The 21,472-nt window shown below is 40.7% G+C and overlaps 2 protein-coding genes across 4 annotated transcripts in view; both read left to right on the top strand.

Annotated features, from left to right (window-relative positions):
* Positions 1-1,797: 1,797 nt before the first annotated feature.
* Positions 1,798-8,104, top strand: tmem209 (transmembrane protein 209). The gene is made up of 15 exons (XM_085138738.1): positions 1,798-1,885; positions 2,185-2,345; positions 2,436-2,494; positions 2,996-3,127; positions 3,282-3,511; positions 3,601-3,805; positions 4,089-4,264; positions 4,396-4,467; positions 4,569-4,665; positions 4,805-4,930; positions 5,105-5,202; positions 5,535-5,649; positions 5,780-5,877; positions 6,294-6,367; positions 6,564-8,104. The coding sequence occupies exons 2-15, from the start codon at positions 2,206-2,208 to the stop codon at positions 6,616-6,618; spliced, it is 1,677 nt and encodes a 558-aa protein (XP_084994864.1). The 5' UTR covers positions 1,798-1,885; positions 2,185-2,205; the 3' UTR covers positions 6,619-8,104.
* Positions 8,105-8,195: 91 nt separating this feature from the next.
* Positions 8,196-21,472, top strand: part of ahcyl2b (adenosylhomocysteinase like 2b) — a 48,841-nt gene continuing 35,564 nt past the window's right edge. For 2 of the 3 annotated variants that reach the window (XM_085138727.1, XM_085138728.1), the window contains exon 1: positions 8,196-8,604. In XM_085138727.1, the coding sequence (XP_084994853.1) occupies positions 8,269-8,604 (336 nt within the window). In that variant the 5' untranslated portion in view covers positions 8,196-8,268. The other variant, XM_085138729.1, reaches the window with a different exon arrangement.

Raw genomic sequence — 21,472 nt, 5'->3', positions numbered from 1 at the left:
TTGTATTTTACCACAGATGAACATTTTCATACAGCAAATGTTTTGTACGTCATCAAAGTTAAACTAGAAGCCCCGAAGTAGTTCGACTTATGAACGTGTATGACCTTTTTGATTTGATACAGATTTTTACTGCCAGATATTGGCTGGAATAAATCCTGAACAAGAACACCCAGAGAGCACACCCAGGAGCCAAATTTAGCGAGCATTTGTGGCTTCTATAAGCTGAAAAACTTGAGATTTTAAGATATGTTCACACATTGTGTAATTTTATTATGGTGTCAATGTGATGTTGTAGGCTGTCATATTGACAAAGGTCTAGGTCTAGTATATTGTTGTAATGTTTGAGGATGCTCCATAAAAAAACTTGTGGTGGTAATATAAAGTCTTTGCTAATTTTCATATTTGGTGTGATCTTCAAACCAAATCTGAAAATGATATATTGAAAACCTTAAATGCCAGACCACCTCCTCTACACACACACACACACACACACCGTTTTCTCCAGATTCAGATGCAGCTCACAGGCTGCTGCCTTGATTATTTCCTGTTACATTTTAGGATTAAAGCTTAAAGACATCTTTTCCCCTTTACTGCTTTCAAGGTGATTTCCAGGTGACCAAGAAATAAGGTACCAAACCATGATGCCCCCTCCACCATAGTTCACACTGAGGATTTGTTGGCTTTCTTTCCTCAAAATACAGCTTTTATTTTATTTTATTTTTTTGTATTTATCTATTTTCCATGTTGTCTGTTTGTGCTCTTGAATTTTGAAAATTTGTACAGTTTGTGTTTGATCTTGAGGCAAATGAGGCATGATTCACAAATATCAGTCTTTCTTAAACAGCAGACTATTAGTAAAGTGATGCCAAGAACATCTGATTCTAGGGGGAGTTTTTGAGAAGTCTGCATTGTGAACAATTAATCTGCCGCTCCCTTTAGGATCATCACAGTGAATCATCTATCTCCATCTCACCATGTTTTTTGTATCCCTTCAGTTACACCAACCTCTCTGCATGTCCTGTTTCACTACATCCGGGAATCTTCTCTGTGTTTTTTCTTTTTTCCTTCTATTTGACAGTTCCATATTTAACATCCATTGTACAGTATCTACTGTCCCTCCTTCGCACAAACATTTTCTGCCCTGCGTCTCTCACTCTATCTCTTAACCGCTCATCCCTAACTGTCCCTCTGATGTAGGGTAGACAGGGTTGGTTGTCACACTTTTTATTCCTATATGAATTGTTGATCATTGAAACATTTTAACATGACAGTATATGGTATGGGACTGATTGTCCCTATAGTTATTAATGGGGTTTCAAGCCTTTTGTAAACCTTCCCTTTCCTTTGCTTTGGATGAGGTTTTTAAACTCATCCACCTTCACCACCTCTGCTCCTTGCAGTTTCACGCTTACACCTGTCTCCCTCTCGTTCAAGATATTAAATACAAATAGAATAACTTTATAACTAATAGCTTCTGTTATTAGTTAATTCGGGTTGTGTTTGTCTTTTTGTGATTATGTGTCTGTCAAAATTAGACCTTAGTTTAAGCCATTAATGCTTTATTTCAACTCTACGTGAATGAAAATGGTAAAGCAAGATGGGCAGCGCCCCCAGTTGGCCATATTAATATCACATGTTTCAATATTTATCACCTGAAACAAACTGTGACCTTCTAAGATTAAAGCGCAATCTACTACTTTAGTCTTAATTAACAAATAATTAATTGTGTCTGCATTAATATATATAAGAGTATAATAATATTTTATTTTTACTATTGAAATTTGAGCAGCTTTGTTGCGTATATAGAAGGTACCGGAAGTGCACCCTACAACTTCCGGTGAAATACAAATCATGCAGCGCCGCATTTGTCATTCACTTTAGCGTGGTATGAATTTCTGAAATTCCCTGTGCTTTGTATTTGCCTTGTGGTTGTATTAATGTTTGGGTCAAATGTTGTTACTTTTAACAATGAGAAGGGGCGCATAAAGTGTAACCAAGCCTCTAACTCAGAACTGTTTTTACTTGTAAGCTAGCTAACTTTAGCTAGCCCTTCCTGTTAGTATGCCGGGCTAACTAAACTATGCTATGGTACCCGTAATCGCGAGCCAAGTACAGCTATTAATGTCACACGGTTTTATTCCTTGCCGAGCCAGAGAACAGTTGTTTCTTTATGCTTTCCCTCAGCCTGATCAGTGGGATAAAACCATGTTCACTCCGCCGAAGGAGGGGATGCCCAGCATGATAGACAGGGCGCTGAGGATGAGGAGGGAGGAGCAGGCTCGTCAGGTGGTCCTTGCCTGGGCTGTTCTAAACGTATCTCTTGCTGGCATGATTTACACTGAAATGTAAGTTACATACCTCAATGTTAAATAATGCTGCGTGCTTGGCGGTGTGGTTATGTACTCCTCTGGTTTTATTTTTTACTTTTCTGTCAGGTCAGGCAAGCTGCTGAGCCGATACTACAACATTACCTACTGGCCTATCTGGTACATCGGTGAGGCCCCACTACACTACTGCACAAACAGCAACGCAGACCTAATATACCGTATTAGGCTACGTATCAGAATTGTGTTTTGCTTCTCTGTTCAGAATAAGTCCTATTTATTCTCAGCTGTGCTTAAAGTAACATTTACAGTGTCAGTGTAGAAAAGTCTTGAGTCATGCTTCACTTCTTCATGTTTTGCTTCCAAGCAAACAGACTTTCTTGTAGGGTTATAATGTGTTCTTGCTATAGTTGTCTTGACTTTCTGAAGTTTTTTCAGAGGTTTTCTTTAGACATTGGCTGCTTTTACAAAAACTTTAAATTGTATCTTGAGAGACTTGTTTTTCATGCTGTATTTCCACTCATTTGCACATGAGAGGAATTTTGCACAATACCATATATAATGCTAAAAAGAATCATGCCAGGGGAATACAGGGAAATGGCTTTTAATTTGCCACCTGCATGTTCATGCTCTGCTACAGTCTTTTATTTAGTTTTTTTCTTCTTTTACAGAACTGGTGCTTGCCTCCCTTTTTAGCCTCAATGCTCTTTTTGACTTCTGGAAGTATTTCAAATACACAATGGCTCCGTCCACCATTGCTGTAAGCCCTGAGCAACATCACCTTCTGGGTCTGAGAAACACAAGTGAGGCGCAAATTTATGGTTTATATTTTTCCACACCTTTTGTCCAGTTCTTGCTATGTTCAAGACCCTTTGTGGCAAGTAAAGTAGCAGAAAGGAAGCCCCCCCAATCTTTAGATGAACATATGAGCCAGAGTTGGGGTTTTTTGTTTTGCAGGTATTCAGGCATCTCCGCCCCAAAAGCCAGAAAAGAAGGAAGCTCCGGCTCCAGCCCAGTCATCTCCTTTGCAGGGCCAGAGCGTGCTCAGCTTTAGTCCCTCTCGTACAGCTTCCAGCAGCCCCAAGTTCTCCCCCAGCTGTGTTCCTGGATATAGCCCCACACTCAGCAACCCATCCCCAACAAACAGTGCAGGAGGCCCCTTTTCCCCTTCTGTGTCCTTTGGAAAGGTACTTTTAACCAGGAGTGACATGAGTACACAAGAAAAAAAGGAAACTGAACCCCATTTCCTTTCCATTAACGATTATCCTTGTTTCAGGTGCTGAACTACAGTCCACCCTCTGGCTCCTCTCCTTATCCCACTACTATTGGGTCAGCAGAAGGCTCCAGCTTGAGGGCACGTTACCGCACACCACCCTCCGTGTTTAACTCCCCTGGAAGCAAAGAGGACTACATGGAGGATCTGAAAAGTCTGGAGAGGTTCCTGCGAACAGAGGAGGAAAGGAGTCATCGGAGCCAGCTTGGTAGGTAGCTAAACTAAAGTAGAGTAGATCACAGAGGAAATTGTAGGTTTCATTCACGATTTTTAAAGCATGAATGAATGAATACAATTAGGCAGTTGGGTTTATGCTCACAAGCAAGGTTTGAACTACAGCCTTGAAGTATAGCGCCTCTCTTGGACATTGTACAGATCCAAGAGTGGAAAATCCTTATTATTTGAAACTTTGGCGATGGTTAGCATGAGTATTCCCCATTCTAATATAGTAGGTCACTTCTGATGTCATGATGGCGTCATTCCCTGTGTAGGAAGTCCAGAGTCTGTGTCTCCAAGCCACAGTCCTACGTTTTGGAACTACAACCGTTCGGTGGGAGATTATGCGCAGAGCCTGAGGAAGTTCCTTTACCAGCCTGCATGCCGCTCTCAGGCGCCTTCTGCCCACAAGGATGAGACGGACCTGGGCTCCAAACAGGCTGCAGAGGAGGTCTGTGTGTCAGTATTTGTTTTTTGGGCGGGGTTTATCAGTTAAAAGATTAGCCTTTTTTTTGTCTCTTCTTGCTATATACTATAGTTGGCTCCTTTGGAAATGTTTTCTATCTCCTTTCTGATACGTAGGTGTGGGCGAGAATCACAACCAGTCGCCCAGTTTTGGATCGCATTGATGGCTGGACAGCCAAGCTTAGAAATGTGAGTAGGGCTTCACTTGATTATCTATATATTTAATGAATTCCAGGTGTCCAGAAATATTTGATCTGAATTTTAAAAAATAATTTTATGTGTGTCTGCAGTGGATCAGTGATACTATCTTGGTCCCCTTGGTCAAAGAAATAGACTCAGTTAATAGCCTGCTCAGAAGAATGGGCTGCCCAGAGCTCCAGATAGGAGGTAAACTTCTAAAATCTGCTATTGACTGATGAGTAGTAAGGAGTTGCCTCAAAACATTTTCAAATCAATTGAAATTGACACTCTGTAGGCTCTGTTATGCCAGCTACTTTACTTTTTCCACTTTTTTTTTCTCCACCAGAGGCCAGCATAAGCAGTCTGAAACAGGCAGCAGTGACCAAAGCCTCCTCCATCCCTACTTTGAACTCTATTGTCCAATACTTGGATATCACACCCAACCAGGAGTATCTAGTGGACCGGATAAAGGGTGCGTTTAATATTAAAGCATATAGGCATTAATCTATATATATAAAAAAGTCCTGTATACCTGCATCAAACTAAATAAAATGTGTTATGTTCAGCCATGAAAAATGAACACTGTGGACCTGTGATTGGACTTCACTGCATATGTGCTGTGGGTTTTATTTCTTCTTTGTGTCAGAGCTGGCTCACAGCGGTTGTATGAGCTCCTTTCGCTGGAACGGTGGTGGTGACCTGAAGAACAGGAAATGGGATACAGACCTTCCTACTGACTGTGCTGTGAGTGTACATGACCACACCCAGCGATATCCACACAGACATAACGAGCAGCAATTATTTATTTATTATGTGCATTTAATAAATGTCACATGTGAGTATACTCAAAATGTGTTTAAATTGCTCCAGTGTTCAGTTCTCATCATATAAATGATTTTTTTAATGCTTCTAAAGGACAAGGACGGGGTGTGAATGAGCTAAAAAGTAAATGTCAGTAGCAAAGGTTGGAATAATTACCATAATTGTTCTACTCGTCAGATCAAAGCGACCTTGCTCTTTTACTGCACATGCTGTGGCTCAGTTGTGTCACAATAACCACGTGTCTGTCTTCTCAGATCCTCATGCATGTGTTTTGCACATACCTGGACTCCAGGCTGCCTCCGCACCCAAAGTACCCAGATGGGAAGACTTTCACTTCTCAACATTTTAGCCACACCCCAGACAAACCTGGTGAGCACAACATTAGATAGGATTTGAAGAATAGTACTTAAAGACTTAAGATGGCCACTGTTTGATCCTCCTTGAAATCCAGCATTGCTTTTTTTTCTCTTTTGTGTCACCTTTTTGTATTAACTCATAGATGTTACCAAGGAGAACCTCTTCTGCATTCATCAAAGCAGCACCACTCCTCCTCACTACCAGCTCATCTACCAAGGACATGTCTACAGTCTTCCCAAGGTTCTCACTCCTTTTTGTTTTCTTCTCTTTTTTTAAGGAATGCACCAGTTGTAAAATTGTTGGCCATTTGTAGGCAGTGTTTAAATTAACAATGTAGCCAATAATTTTGCAGTTGTTACATATTCCTCTGTTTTCCCAAGGAAACATTAAAATCTCCTTCATGGAGGATAACTTAAAATACTAATGCCATTATCACAAATGTTGGGATCTTGAATAAAATGATTTGCAAATCAAAAACCCATGTTTTATTCATAAAAGAATAACTCTTGTTACTTACATTAAATCCATGGGCCTTCCTCGTCCTAGAGAAAGAGCCAGCATGTAACAGGCGTATCGTTCAGTAACATTTGAGGTTTTCTTGCTTGTTTGTAACACTTTATTGCGCTGATGTGAACCTATGTTGATTTCGGTTACAGGGCAGGAACAACCTTTTCCACACAATCCTCATGTTCCTCTATGTTATTAAGACCAAGGAGTCAGGGATGCTGGGGTGAGTGTTTCTCTTTATTCAAAGCTAGTCGGATTTTAATCTCCAACGTGAACAGAGCCATTAGAAAGAATCAAGAAATGATGAGTGGAAATGAAATGAAATGAAAGTGCAGATTTAAGATTGACTTTTATTTTAAAGTGACTACTTTGACCTTGTCTTGTGTACTGTGGTTAAATTGTTCTCATATTCTCCTCAGGAGAGTGAATCTGGGCCTCTCAGGTGTGAACATCCTGTGGATATTTGAGGACTGAGGCGTCATCCTCAAATATTAAGTTATAAGGAACTCCAAGTGGATTTGAGGACATGTGTGTCCCCTTTCTGGTGCACATGAGCAAAAAAACCCAACAACAAACAAACAGCACACAAGACTTCAGTTAGAGTAGATGCATGTTCTCTGAACATTTTGATGATTGACAGCCTGCTTCATTTGCATTTTTAGAGACATATTTCTTTTTCACCACAGAGTGCTTATGATACAACAAAGAGCTGTATTTTTTAACAGTGTTTGGAGTTTCTGATTTTGTACTTTAAGAATGTACCCGCATGGCAGCCTTGTAAATAATATACCTCAGATTTATCTGGTGGACAGCAAGGGCTCAGACCCATCAGCTTGAATGTAAATAGCAACCTTTTGTCGCTTTCCCCCCCTGTCCTGTTGTAGTTTAGAATGCAATAATCGGATTATTCCTGGCATGCGCTTGAATTACTGGGGAGGGAAAAAAAGACCAGTGAATATTGCAGCTATGCTGAAAGCAGTTGTACGTATATGTACAGCTGCGGAAATGCTGCACATATATGGACAACAGTTGAACTATACGTGATGGAGAGATGAAAAGCCTTCAAGTCACCAACGTCTGTTTCTGTGAATATTTCTTTTCCTTAGATTTTATACCACCCTCTACATGTTTGTTTTCGATAAAGCTGTTTCATGAGTGTCAAATGAGACTTGGAAATTAAATTGAAATATTAATAATAGAAAACACTTGTTTCTTCATTTCCTTGAACTGTACGCTGTGTGCTTGAGATGTTTTTTTTTTAAAATATCTTAGGCATCCACTTGGTGGCAGTGCAGCTCCTTATTTGTGATTTGACCTTCGTCTTGTACCCGTCTTATGTACCACCGCATTATGTGATGCAGTATATTGACAGAGGGTTGATAAACACTCCGCTACACACAGAGTGTAATAGCACAGCCTGCTCTTGCTTACTTTGACAAAACAAGTAAAATGGTAAATGGCCTGTATTTGTATAGCGCTTTACTAGTCCCTAAGGACCCCAAAGCGCTTTACACATCCATTCACACACACATTCACACACTGGTGATGGCAAGCTACGTTGTAGCCACAGCCACCCTGGGGCGCACTGACACAGGCGAGACTGCCGAACACTGGCGCCACCGGGCCCTCTGACCACCACCAGTAGTGGATTTTGTACGTTGTAAATATTTTATTTTAGAAAGAAATTTGATTATTTTTCACAAAAAAGATCTAAGTGTGCATTTTACGAGAGTTCTCTTGAAACCGCGTTATCTGCAAAGCTCACGTTTGTTATGTAGTTTATTGTCGTCCTCTTTTTATTAAAAACTGCATTTCCCAGAGTGTATTTAACAACCCGGTTATCTCTATTGGGAAATGTAGTCTCAATGTCTATTAGGACTCTCTTTTTAGCTAATTTAAATGTATTATAATAATAGGTAACGATATTGTTCTTTTGCTGCATGTATTGACGTCCAATAAAATGTTACTCATGTACGAATAACTGGTGTGAGAGGTGTCCTGTGGGCCATTGAGCTACTTAGTGGAACTACAAGAGCCACAATGCATTTGGCCGTCGTGGCTCCTCCGCTCACATCCGCTTGACTCGCTATCGTGCTGGAAAAAGGACTTTGAGAAACTGCAGCGATGTCAGTCCAGGTTGTGGCAGCGAAAATGGCAGAGGTCGAACTCAAAGACGTCCCCACCGGCAAAGACCTGCCGGCTGAATCCCCGGTGACACCCACGTCGGAGGGCAAGAACCTCCCCAGAAACGACCCGCACGAGGCCGGTTCCGCGGCTGCCGTGTCCCCTACCGCTGAGCCTTCCGCGAAAGCCGGGGAAGGAGGCACGGGCTTGCTCACCCCAAACCCGGTGAAGATGCCTCAAGCGTCGTCTATGAAACGCTCGGACCCGCAGCAGAACGGCGGGGAGGCGTTTGTCAACCGGGACGGAACCGTTGCCGAGGCTCCTCGCATGAAAAAGGTACGCCAGGCGGCATTTTTCTCCTCTCCACATAAGTGCTTTTGTATATCCTCTCTGTTGCTGGACCACCACTGAGGACCTCGCCGCAGCGCGAGCTTGCTGGGAAAGCTGGCATTGTGTGACGATGCTAACAGGCTAGCTGGCACCAAAACTGAATCGGCGGCGGCCGTTGACGGTTTAAATTATGCTTTTCACTGCTTATAGCACAAGGGAAGGAATGTTATTCTTTTTCTCATACCCCCTTTCACTAAGGCTGACATTTAAGTGAAATATTTAGGACTCAGGAGGTGGGCGACAGTATCCAACTGTTCTCACAAGTTGTGCTGATACTGGGTATTTAAAAGCTCTCTCATAGCATGAGGTCCCACATGCTTTTGTAGGTTTGTGTATATTTGTGTCACATTATCTTGAGCATCAACGTGACAAAAGCAAAACACACACCGCTAACATTTTTCGGATATGGTCTTTTCAGTCATAGTTTAATTGTGGCACACACCTTTCTTATTTTTGACGAAGCTCTGATTATTGACACTTGGGTGTCCTTTTGTGGAACTTCATGACCCTTGCTTGACCTTAGATTATTATGTTAAAGCTATTCACAGTTCACTGCCTGTAAAACAGACATGCCGTTTTAGTTTAGTCAAATTTATGCAGTTGTGCAGTTAATGCAGGTGTGTGGTCTAACTTGGCTGTAACAGTAGTCAGCGATGTGTAACCCCTGTGACCTGGTTTATAAAAATAAACCTCTTTCAGTCTGTAACACCTATAATTGATACCTTAGGTGGATTTAGGCACTGTTTAGCTGTGGTTGTCTTATCGCTCTGCTCCTTACAAGGTCTTTTTTTAGGACAGAAGAAGGGCAACGTTCAAGGAAAGGACATTTTTTTATTTGATAAGAAAATGATTGCAGGAGCTTTATTAACAGTTGCATATCCTGTTATCTCTGTAGTGGACTTTATCAGTAGTGGTCAACTGTTGCACTAATACACATGCCACTTTAGTGTTTTTTGGCTTCAGAAAGCCTCGAAATTGGGTGAAACCCAGTGAAAGGACAAGTCGAGTGGGATGCACTCCCCACCCACACCCTGTACTACGTCAGTGATCCTATCCTATTAAACCAAACCCCGAAGGAAACCCAGCTTAAAGACCCTTTAGCCAAATGTTTGGTAGTAAAGTGAGAGGATGGAGTGCGCAGCACAGAGCAGATGGCTTCAAGTACCTCAGACTGTCAAAGCGAGCCGGCATCTAGAAGAGAATGAGCAGTCGGAAACACCGGGCTTGCAGGAGGAAGCGCAGCCAGAGCTATGGGAAAGCAACAGCCACATCTGTGCTACTGAGGAGGCCAAGTTTGAATGCAGGTGCAAGGTACAGACTGTTGATTAAGGGAAAAAGTAGTTGTGAAAATTTACTTAAAATAGTGCCTTTTTTTTTTATTTATTTGAAAGTAAACTTTTTGGTCACACTTGTTAACTCTTTACCAATATTTCCTTCAAATATCAGTGCAGACACTATTAAATATCTGATCTTTATATGTTGATCGTTATATACTGTTGTTATGGCTTAGCTTGTGTGATTAAAATGTATGTCTGTCTTTGAATATTCATTGCAAGTGTGTTGTCTTGTTTCAAGTTCATGGGATGCAGAGAGTCCACAAAGCTTGTGTTGAGGATGAACGCCATCCTGAACGCTTTTAGGGCTGAAGTCTGCCTGTTATGTAAATTTATGCAGTGTGTTGGAACTGTATTGGTCTGATCAACTGTTTTTCAGTATTTGTGTTTATTCACAGAAGGTTGCCTGCAGCCTATTTATTGATGCTGAAGTATAGCAGGAGTAATGGTACTGCATTATAGATTTATTTGACCACAGCCTGGCCTCGAGCATCTGCTGAACTGTGCTTCCCCATTTGCAGAAAAGGCTAAGTGAAGCACTGGGGACGATGATGCAAGTACGCAGCCAGGCAGGGCAGTAGTGTTGACTGACTGGCTGGATGGCTGGCTGGCTTTTAATCCTTGCCTCTGTCATGTCACCACATGAGGGGATTAAAAGTCCAGCTTGCTGTTGTAGGTGAGCCCAGATGTAAGCTTTGAGTCAGTGATGAGTGTGATTGTAACCCGTCCAGCTCAGCTCGAATATCTCCAGCCTCTGGGAAGTTCTGGGTGAAGGCTCCAGCTGCGGAGTACTTCAAGAAGTGGGCCTAGCTGCTATCACGTTTGCTTTGCAAGACTCGTGTGGTAGGCAGACATTTTTGTAGCTGCATACTTGGTCAGTAGTGTCACCTGCCTGATTTGGCAGGGATTACACTTCCTAACAGGTTTATGGGAAGCATGCATAGTGATGTTATTAAATGATTTCACAGAACAGCAGGATCTACCAGGATCATTCCTCTCTGTTGTAATGTTATGTCACCTACTAAGCTGATGTTCCTGGTAGTGCTCACTGGTTAACAGGCTTAGTGACATGTGGCTGCTCTGCTCAAGACGAAAACAATTTTGAAGGTGGGGTTGTGTTTCACGAAGTCAAAAATCAGCCCAAGTTGTTGTTGCCACGTGTCGATGGTGCTATAGGTTTCCACTCTAATGCCACTCATCATTAACTGTAACTATATTTACACCAGTTTGCTCTGTAAAAGGCACTATTGTTGTGATCAGTTTCATGCAGGTGTCAATATGGTGAGATGAAGCAGCGAGCTAGTACGATGTGCTGAAGCCAGCTGAGCTAAAGATTACGCAGCCTGTTTGCTCATCAGTTCCTTCCATGCTCTCGTGATTGTTCCAAGTCATCTGGTGAGGGATATGAGGTGGCTGCTCTGTGGTTTCTCAGCGTGGCCATCTTCATGCAAGCACATTGATCTTCATCTCCCCGTGACTGTTCTCAGCTACAAAGGCGAATGTGTCACTGTCCTTCCCCTGCGCCCTCTGATTGGTGAGTCACCTCAGCAACTGAGCTGGTCTGTGTGTGGGGGAGTGCCTGCATTGTGGTGATCACATGCACTTCCTAAGGGATTAAAGTTGATTTATTATGTCCTACCCCTACTTTTGTATTCATCAAATAGATTATAGGAATAAATATATTTATTCAAGTCCCCTCTTCAGATAAACTTGTAGACCCTGACAGATATAAATTTTTTGAGATAATTAGTTATTTAAATATCTAATATCGGACAATTTTTATTACATTTTTTGAAACGCACAAAAACACAAACAGATTTCCCTAACATTTTGTTGTGCGTGTTATTTATGAGTCCCTATTAAGATAACATAACAATGCAGTTTTATTGTCAAAAGTCAAGGGTTACAATATGCTCTGCTCGACTCTGCTGGTTGTATTTGTGGCGCGCTACACACACACACACACACACACACACACACATGTGTACATCTTTCTCACATCTATTTTATTACTTAATTTTTATATTTTGACTGTTATAAATACCAGTACCAATATATCGGTAAGGAGCTAATATCGGCCGATACATGGGCCCCACTGATATACTGGCTAGACTCTTGGCTACACCTTATTGAGCTCATTGCCAACTCTATTCTTTTTGGACTCTAGTAGAATGAGTCAAAGTTCAAAATAATCCTTATTTATCTTGTACTGGGCCATGGTGCAGCACATCAATTTGCCAACCTTCTTCTGATTGGCTGTCCCTCCAAAACAGAAGGTTTGAAGGTAGGGCTGATGTGCTCACAGCTATCTCTCTGACTTCACACCGAGCCAAATGTTGAAACAGAATCTGACCCTTAATGTTTAGAGCAGTCTGAAGCCTGTGGTTACTTGAACACACCTTGACCTCATTATCTGAAACTTTGGGCATGTTTAATATGAGCATCTTGAAAGGCGCTGTATAAATGCAGTTTTACATTTTGCTGGCTACTCCTTAAAAGAAAACTGTTATGGTTCCACTTTGACATGAATTATTGAGTCTTGAATTTAATACAAATTAACTGCTATAATTATCTTTTTGTTGGCTAGCACGTCTCTACTACAGATACAGCACAAAGAACCGTATTTCTACTGTTATTTTTATATCTGTCTAACAACGTGACAGCTTCCCAGCTTCACAAGTGCCCTTAAATGCTGATTTGGAAACTCGATGACAGGAGTAAAAAGCTCACAGGAGTTGTGAGGTCCCAGCAAGCTTTAACGCATTGTCAGAGGTCACCGGAGAAGCATTAAGAATGATCGACAGCCCATGGCCAGACCTTGAACCTCATGGTAGTTTGAAGGCCTGCCTTAGTGGGAAAGTTCCTGGCCCTGAGCAGAGTGGACTGTCTTAAAAAGAACAAACCCAGTTGTAAGGAGAGGTGGAGAGGCCCAGGCAGGCCTGCATGGGATCCACTAGTTAATCAGACCTGGGTAGAGCTTTAATGGCTGTAGTAAGTGGTTGGGGTTTTAATGTGTGTGTTTGAGTGCATAGCTTGAATGTAAATGATTGATTAATCAGTTAGTCACTGGTAAGCCTGATTGGTTATATGTGTATGTAATACTAACTTAAAAGATCAAAGAGCTGTATCTGTGGATTACTGTGAAATACTTCCAGGCAAGAGACCAAGTAATATATCTCAAAATAAATGCTTATAGGAACTGAATGGTACTGTTGTGTGATTTGGCAAGTCTGAACTGCCTCTTCCACTCATGGTAGAGGGTGTATATTTGGCCAGCTTTGCCCTCAGTGCACTTAGCTGAGGTTTATCGCTCTTTTTAATGGCCTATGAGTGAAACCCCCGGATTTATCTGATCTTTCTCTGGTGCTCTCACTCTTCTCTTGCTCAAATTACCATGTCACACCACTTTTTATTTTTGCTCCATCTCCCCTCTGGTTCTGCTCAGGCTGTGTGCCTCATGTCAGCCTGCTCAACAATACTTTCCAAACAGTGGATCAGCAGACTTCTTAAAATAACCCCCAAAACAGTCTGAGTTACAAACTACCCACACCGCAGGATACCGCTTCCTCTGTCGTTTTTTATTGTTTGGCTTTCACGCCGTGTCTCACTTTCTCACAGTCTTGGTGTTCCCGTACAGCACAAGACCTTTTCCCAGCGCGAATCCCAGCACCACTATTTGTGAGATCATGTCTGCCTAACCATCTTTATCCATGGCACTCGGGCCAAATCAGGAAATGGACTGTTAGTACTTTACACCAGTTACAGTTTCTCTCGCTCCAAGTTGCCAAATAGTTGGCCCTTCATCGCTGTCCAGATTGGTCGTTGTAGCGGCTGCTCTGCTGTAGGGCTGCATGCATGGATGGATAAATTAAGAATCAGAATTTTCACACTGAAAAGGTGGTCACGTGGTCAACATATGTTACAATATTCACAAAAATAAATAAAACTAACCAGCAGCCTGGTCATTAAATCCCAGTTGTGCAGTTGATAAATAATGGCTGATTTCATTATGTAATGCATTAAAGTAAAATGCCACAACCAGCTTTATTTATATAATGTTTTATTCACGTATGAATACACACAACTCTTGCTGTACTTCCATTAACTGTGGACTGGCTGAGAGGTGAAGTCAAGCAAACATTAGGCAAACAGTGGGCATAATGTAAAAATCTTTATAAACAGTTAGTCTTGAGGTCTTCTCCATGCCCACACTCACATACTTGCTTTTGGGAAAAATGATTACAGAATCAACTAATTTGGATTATTGTTTTTCACGAATGTGGCAAAGCTGTCCAGGCTGAGGAACATAAATGAAGCAACCAGTTGAAAGATGCCTTGCAGCCTCTAAATTTGGGGTAGGGACCAGAAGAAAAAGTAATATGCTCAAGGTGCACTCTTCCCCAGTAAAGTAACAAATTGAACCCCTAACATCTACTAGTTTTTGACCCTCTAGCAATGCTGAATGGTATTATGTAGTACTGTCACGAAGTAGGTAGTATTACTTTTCTTTGTAATCTAGCAACAGCCATCAACATAGAAGAAATAACTAGGTTTACTACCTAGAGGCATTGTTAAAGATTCAGTGTATCTACAGCCACATAGAAAGAGAATCTGTGAATGCGTTCTTTGTTTCTATTGGCAGTCCCTCAATGGATACCTGTTCTGCGGGCAGTGGCTACACTGCTTGATAGAACTATGCGGTTGTACAGCCAACATTTGGTAGGGACACAGGCTGCTTATGGTCTTATGGGTAAAAGATGGTTCTGTGGTGGTCGTGTGGACAGCTTTGCAGACCATCGTTTACGCATTGTAGGTGTTTATGATCAGCGGTGGCAGTATCACAAACTGTGCGATACTTTTGCTTGTGCCGTTGGTCCTTCAGCCAGCTGCTGGGAAGGGCAACCTAATAACATATAAAGAGCTGAAGCGAAATCAAGCATAAGCTTCTGGGTTTATTTGTGCAATTTGCTAACATACTTCCTCTTTGTTGTAAAGTAAATCTGGTTTGGCACAGGAAAATTCCAGCCTAGTGTGAGGCTGGTGGTAGCACTAAAATAAAAATTACAGGCCAACAATCCAAATGCTGTTGGTGTCTCTGGTTATTATAAAGAATAAACACATTGGATGTCTAATGTTTCTTTAATGGAAAAGGGAACTAATTGGCAAGTGAAAACTAAACAAATTGCAGCACTTAAAGTTCCTGAATGGGACAGCACTCTCTGCCAAGTTTGAAACTTCCCACCATCTTACAGGCACAAAAGTTTGCCCACCTGCATAAGAGAGCCATTCAGCTGTGCCTGTATGTGATCAGTGCCTTCTGGTGAAATGGCAGTATTTTGCACCCTGGGATGAGAACACATTGTCACGGTAGACTGTCTGTGACATTTTAGCACGGTGATTATACAGGGTTACCTTGGCATTAAGGATGTGCAGCTGTCAGACTGGGGAGGAAAAAATCACTGATCACTTGCATTTAACCTCCCAGTCTCCTGCTGTTCTTACAGCACGCATTCATTTCTAAATTAGGTTTCACCTACATGTATCACCTTCCACTGGCAGATGATGCTGACTTTACTGGCCTTGACATCTAGTGCTCAGTATAGATGGGGATCTGAACACCTGTCCTTGGACAATTCATGAAGGTTTCCCCCCTTTTCTTGCCTGTGGGTCTGGTTTGAGACTGGCGCTTTAAGAGTCTTTGCATCCCTCCTAATGAGTGTACCACCCACACATACACATCTGCAACTCCCCAGTTGAAACTCATTTCCTGCCTTGTCATCCCAGCTTGGTATCACTGAGCGTGTACAGCTGATTGAGTTACACATCTTTCCATCAATAGGCTTTTTACAAGGCTCAGATCCTTGGCACAGAGGAGTGAACATAATGAAGGGAAAAGAAGAGCAGTCACTTTTCCTGGAACCCATGTTCATAAACAACCAGCATAGTGTGAAATTTTAAACCCCTTACTTTAGTTACTGTTGAACCAGCGAGGGAGCCCAGGCTTTTTGTTTGTGTGTGTGTGTGTGTGTGTGTGCGTGTGCGACCTCCAGCCTACAATGCTGAGTACACATAAGAATCTGTGGACATTAACAGACAAGTCGCCAAGCATGCTTGTTTCAATTTCCCCATACGCTATAAATTATGCAAGGTTCTTGTGGCTCTTTAATGGAAAACAGAAATCTGTAATATTGTCGACTATGTAAACTTTCTTACTTATGGTTCTAACTTTAACACGGCAGTCAGTCACATACAAGTAAAACTGTAACAGAACAAACACCATGGCAGACACTTTGTAACACCTATAATTGTATGTTATCAAAATTACACCACAGGGGCATGCTGGGTAATGTTGGCTAGACAAAAACCTGTTAGGAGCTGAGAGAGGCTTCATCACTAAATTTGGGAGCTTTCTATGCTGTATGATTTACTTAGTTTTAAAGAGAAGGGGGGGAAAAAAAGCAAACTAACAATATAAATATTGAATCCAAGAGTCTGTTTTTGTTATTTAGTGTTTTTATTTTGTTATTTTTATTTTAATTCTGTTGTAAGAAGCAGTAGTATAAGGAACTGTACAGTGGGTTAAAAAAAAAGTTGTCCGAGTCACCTGTTATTTCTTGATATATTGCAAGAAAGTCAGACTTTCTTGTCACCTTTAAAGAGATATTGAGCAATTGTTCTTTGTTTGCACATTAGCTACTTTTTCGCTGAGTTTCAGATGACAATTCTCATTGGATTGTTGTTTTTGTCTGTCTTTAAGCCACTTAACACTGACCCATGAATCATTCAAGCATAAAAAAGGAACCTAACTCAAGGGATGAACCATTGTTGTCTACACATAACTGACAAAACACTTCACTTGTTCCAGTTCTTTAACCGAAAATACCAAAGATGAAAACGTTCGACAGGCATAAAGTAGTATTTTGCACCAACAAGGTGATTCCCAAAAAGCTGTTGTTCAAAAACTTGGCGTATCTCGCCATGGAGGGCAGAACTATTTTAGATCTGGTCATTTAGTTGATCAAGCTGCTCTTTATTGAATGCTCGTCAGAAATGGTCTTAGCTGAAGGGTGTCTGTGAACAAGTTTCCCTTAATGAAGGGAAACTGAGAAAAGACACAAAGGTATATCAAATTACCCTGGAACTGGACTGAAAATCAGTGGCAGCAGTTCTTGTGGAGTGATGAATCCAGATTTTTGAACGTTTTGGTTCAAATCATTATTAATATGTACAGAAGAGATCAGGAAAGTGATATAACAGCGAATGTCTATAGATGCTTTTTTCACCATGACAGTGTTTCCAAACAAACTGCCTATGCTGGGTAGAAAAATGTACCATCAGTGATGGATTGGCCTCAGCAAAGCCCAGACCTCACCATTATTGAAGCAGCGTGGGATCTTAGAAGAAAGCTTTCTAAGAGAGTTCAGGCTGTGTCGAAGAACCCAGGCATGCTTAAAGACATGAAACCACTACTTCCCTTTAATTTTCTGTTGATTCTGTGAAAATATTGTTATTTTGCTGATCATACAGTAATATCAAAATGAAAATCTCCTTTTGTTACAGCACTAATTTAAACTAACAAAAACAAAATAAGTAGTGTACATTTCTGGTTGCACCTCCCAGCAATACAGCGAACGTTCTGTGCTTGAGCATTGCAAGGGAACAAAGGAACAACATTGTGCTCAAAAAGTGCTGCCTCACAAAAGGCCTTCACAAAGCCTGAAATGAGCCCCTACACACCCATCTGTCTATCCAGCTTCCTATTAGTTAGACAAAACCACCAACTCTTGGCAGAGAGAGACAATGGCTGCTAAAGCTTGAATCACCTTGGAGCTGGATAATGGATGTATAAATCCACTTCTAGATGTACACTTTATTACATTTGAGCTAAGGAAATTTCATTGATATGAGCAGAAGTAATGTTCTTTACTTAGTTAAGTCAGGCACATCATGTAAAGATGGTATTGCTAACAAACTGCTGTTTGAATAGTACTGTTTGAACAGATAGCCCTCTTCAGTTGTGTTTTAGTATTTGATTTGTGGTCTTTTAGCAATCATTGACTAAAATGGCAAAACTCCAGGGTGTAAAACCCAAACAATAAGCTGAATGATGCTAAAATGTTACCTATAGCTCGGGGAAACTACAGAGTCATATGATTATTATTTGCATAGGCGATATATGGGGAAAAAGCCTCCTTATTGGAGTAGCTTTAAACACCAGCTTTCCTCATATTTCATGTTGTTTGCTGCTGTGCAGGTTTTGTTGTTAGTGGGATTAATTTATAAAGACAAATCCAGCCTAATAACCAATGAAGAAATTGCTCCACAATCCTAATTAAACATAGATCATCGACCCCCATAATGGGTTTATTCAAAAATAGAGCAGCACCACCCCCTACTGTGTGCTTTTGATGTAATTATACCTTCCCCACAGGGAGCTGCTGCTATTTTTAGCATTTCAAAAAGAGGGAAGACAAAACACAAACACACATTTCCAGAGACGAATCACTTAATTTTTGAGATTTGTTGCAGCATATTCTAAAAGTGTGTGGTGTTGCTTTCAAACTCGTGGGAAAAATTATTATATATAATTACTTAATTGATTATTGGTTAATGTTAAATTATGTTTCTTTCTAAAGGTGGCATTTATCGACCCTGCAGTGGCTTAAAAAAAGTAGACTGGAGATGGATCTGTATAAAGGCAGCAGATACAGTTTGCTCTTTAATTTGCTAAAAAGGCCACAGACACAGTTTTGATGCATCACTTAGTCATCATTTGTCGATTGTCGCGGTTTGTTTTCTCTCAGATGTGAGAGCCACATAGTCAGAGTAGAAACAATTGATTATTAAATGAGCTGATCAATAGTAATATTGATGGCTTGGTCATCTCTGTGAATGGAGGTTATTTGACCACAGCCATTGAATGGGAGTGTGAAGCCTTTGGGCACCAAACCGTGCCCTAGTTTGATTGACGTAGTGAAAAAGTGACGTAGGAAAAAAAGACCCTGTTACACAACTGAATTTTGGGACTGTGCGTGTGAGATAGATAAAGACTATAATTAGACTCAGTGAGATTTTTTATTAATAGAAAATCTTTTCTATTTAATGCCACAATGCCTCAATACAGTATTTCTTCTCTTAATTAGATATGATTTGAATTTGCCTGTTTTTAATTAACAAAGTCTAACAGTTTTTTTGTTTCTTTTTTTTAAAAAATCAGAATATTTTGCTTTGTCAGTTTGGGCTGAAGACTCAAAAGTTTATCAGTAATGTTTCTGGTGGTCACTGCAAGTAAAATGTGGCATTTAAAATCAGCGACACAGCAAAACGTTTCTTTAAAGGACATGTAAAAGCCCCCCCCCCCCCCCCCACCACCATCACAAGAGTCATGTGAAAGAAGAAAAAAGTTCCAGAAAGGCCTGCATGTGTCCTCTCTCCCCCGTCTCTGTTAAGTAAGCAGGTAGGGTTTAATCTGTCACTAAGCCCCATCATTCATTGCCTGTTCTCCTCCAGTATCAGTGTCCCTGGGTTTTTACTGTGACTATCAGACCATATCAGAAGGACAGCGATTGTTTTAGTGGGGAGTGCTCGGTGTAGATGGCCCTGCATACTTTCCATAGTTTTATAGCAGCACTGGGATCATTTCAGGCAGTAGCAGTAAGAGAAAGGCATTCAAAAGGAAGTAGGCTCATTCAGTAATCCTCTCCTTATTATTATTATTATTATTATTATTATTATTATTATTTGTTTTTTATGTTATTTTATTTTTAAAGATTTGAATTCTGATTCTCATGCACAGTTTGTAGGCAATAGAAAAAACTTTTTTTTTTATGTCATGTTGCACTTGGACAGCAAACCAGAGCTTTCCACTGCCTGACAGCAATTTCTGCAAAGCTTGTTTAGCCAAAATGTAAATTTCAGTCTATGCAGACAGCAAAAGGTGTGTGGGGTTTTTTGTTTTTTTGTTTTTTTAAATGATATATCGGTCAATTGCTGTATTATCACAAACAGATTGCTTGCAAAATTGCCAACTTAATCCCATTCAATTGCAGAGTGATAGCAGACAGACTCCATCTTATGGCAGCATTTATGACATTTAGTGACAGTGTTGGTGTGTTATAAATATAATGTTATATCATTAGATAAAATATACCACCTTAGCGTTTTATTTCTGTTTATTGCTAGTGTTGAAGTAGTATTTTTGTCTTTGCAGTGTAATCTTTTGTCTTATTTGTGTGTTTTAGCCCTTGCTGTTGTGTTGTCTGTTGTTTTTTGGGTTTTGTTTGTCTCTTTTTTTCCTTATATCAAAAAATCTCAATAAACATACTTAATAAAATAAAATAAAACATAGATGAAATGTATTGATAACACTTAACTTTGAGGACATAATAATTATTCCTTTTTTTTTTAAACTAAGAAACTTGGATTGCTTTAATACAGAACATCCCCTGTCAGTGATATGAGTACTGTCTAACTGCTGCTGCAGATCCACAGCAAACAAAACGTTCTCCCAAACAGTAGTGTAATCATAATTCTTGTGGTAATCCAGGGGTGTCAGTTGACATGTGGGAATATTTGGAGAGTTGCAGAATAAGTTTTCCGTTGTTATACAGCTACAAGTTGGTTCTTACAGGTGATGTATGTAACGTTTGCCCCTCATTTCTCCAAAGTGATTGGACAGCTAGGTCAGTGTCTGTCCAGTCAAAGGACATTTCTCCCCTCTTTAGGACCTGGGGGGTTGGGGGTTGGGGGAGTAAAAGCTTGCAACAGAAAAGACACACAGTGCTTCATTGCACTGTTGGTGCGTGTAGCTTATCTACCAATGAGGCACTGTCATTAGAAACAATTGAATAAGCACTACATGTCCCTCTTAAAGATGCACCCAGACCGAAAATACCCACAGCTCCCTCTACTTTTGTACAGTTTCATCCTGGTGAAAACTTTGAATTACAGTTCAGGTCCATTCAGTTTTGTTTCTGCAGAACCAATTCACAGTATGAGTTGTCTCTGGGTGCTTTTTATTTTAATATTTCCATTTTTGAAAAAAGGCGAGAAGTGAGTTGGTCCCCTGATGGAGTCTAGACTCAAACATCTCCTTTTGCAATGCATTAAACTAACATTTCTACAGACATTTGTGTTCATGTCAATTTTAATACCACTGATTAACAAATTTATTAAAAAAGAACAACAATTTGCTAAAGTACCAGGTACGTAGCTGCTAGCTGTTCATCTACATAATGCATCTTTTACTTTTTTGGGACACAGTATGTGCTGATGCTGCAAATAGGCTTGAGTGAAGAGCTTAAGATGGCTTTCTCTGCTGCTGACGTGGCTGCACAAAGCCTCTACCAACATATACATACTGTGTGTGTGGGCACGTGCTAGCCCATTGGTAATTGCATGTTGTATCAGTAGCTGCCAAGTGTATGCATGGTAATACTGGGCGCATGAGTGTGCGTATGTGTGCCTTTTTATTTACAGTC

This window comes from Neolamprologus multifasciatus, chromosome 17 (genome assembly GCF_963576455.1).
Source record: "Neolamprologus multifasciatus chromosome 17, fNeoMul1.2, whole genome shotgun sequence".
NCBI lineage: Eukaryota > Metazoa > Chordata > Actinopteri > Cichliformes > Cichlidae > Neolamprologus > Neolamprologus multifasciatus.
Note: the sequence above shows the minus strand (reverse complement) of the source record. Positions and strands in the feature narration are given on the sequence as shown.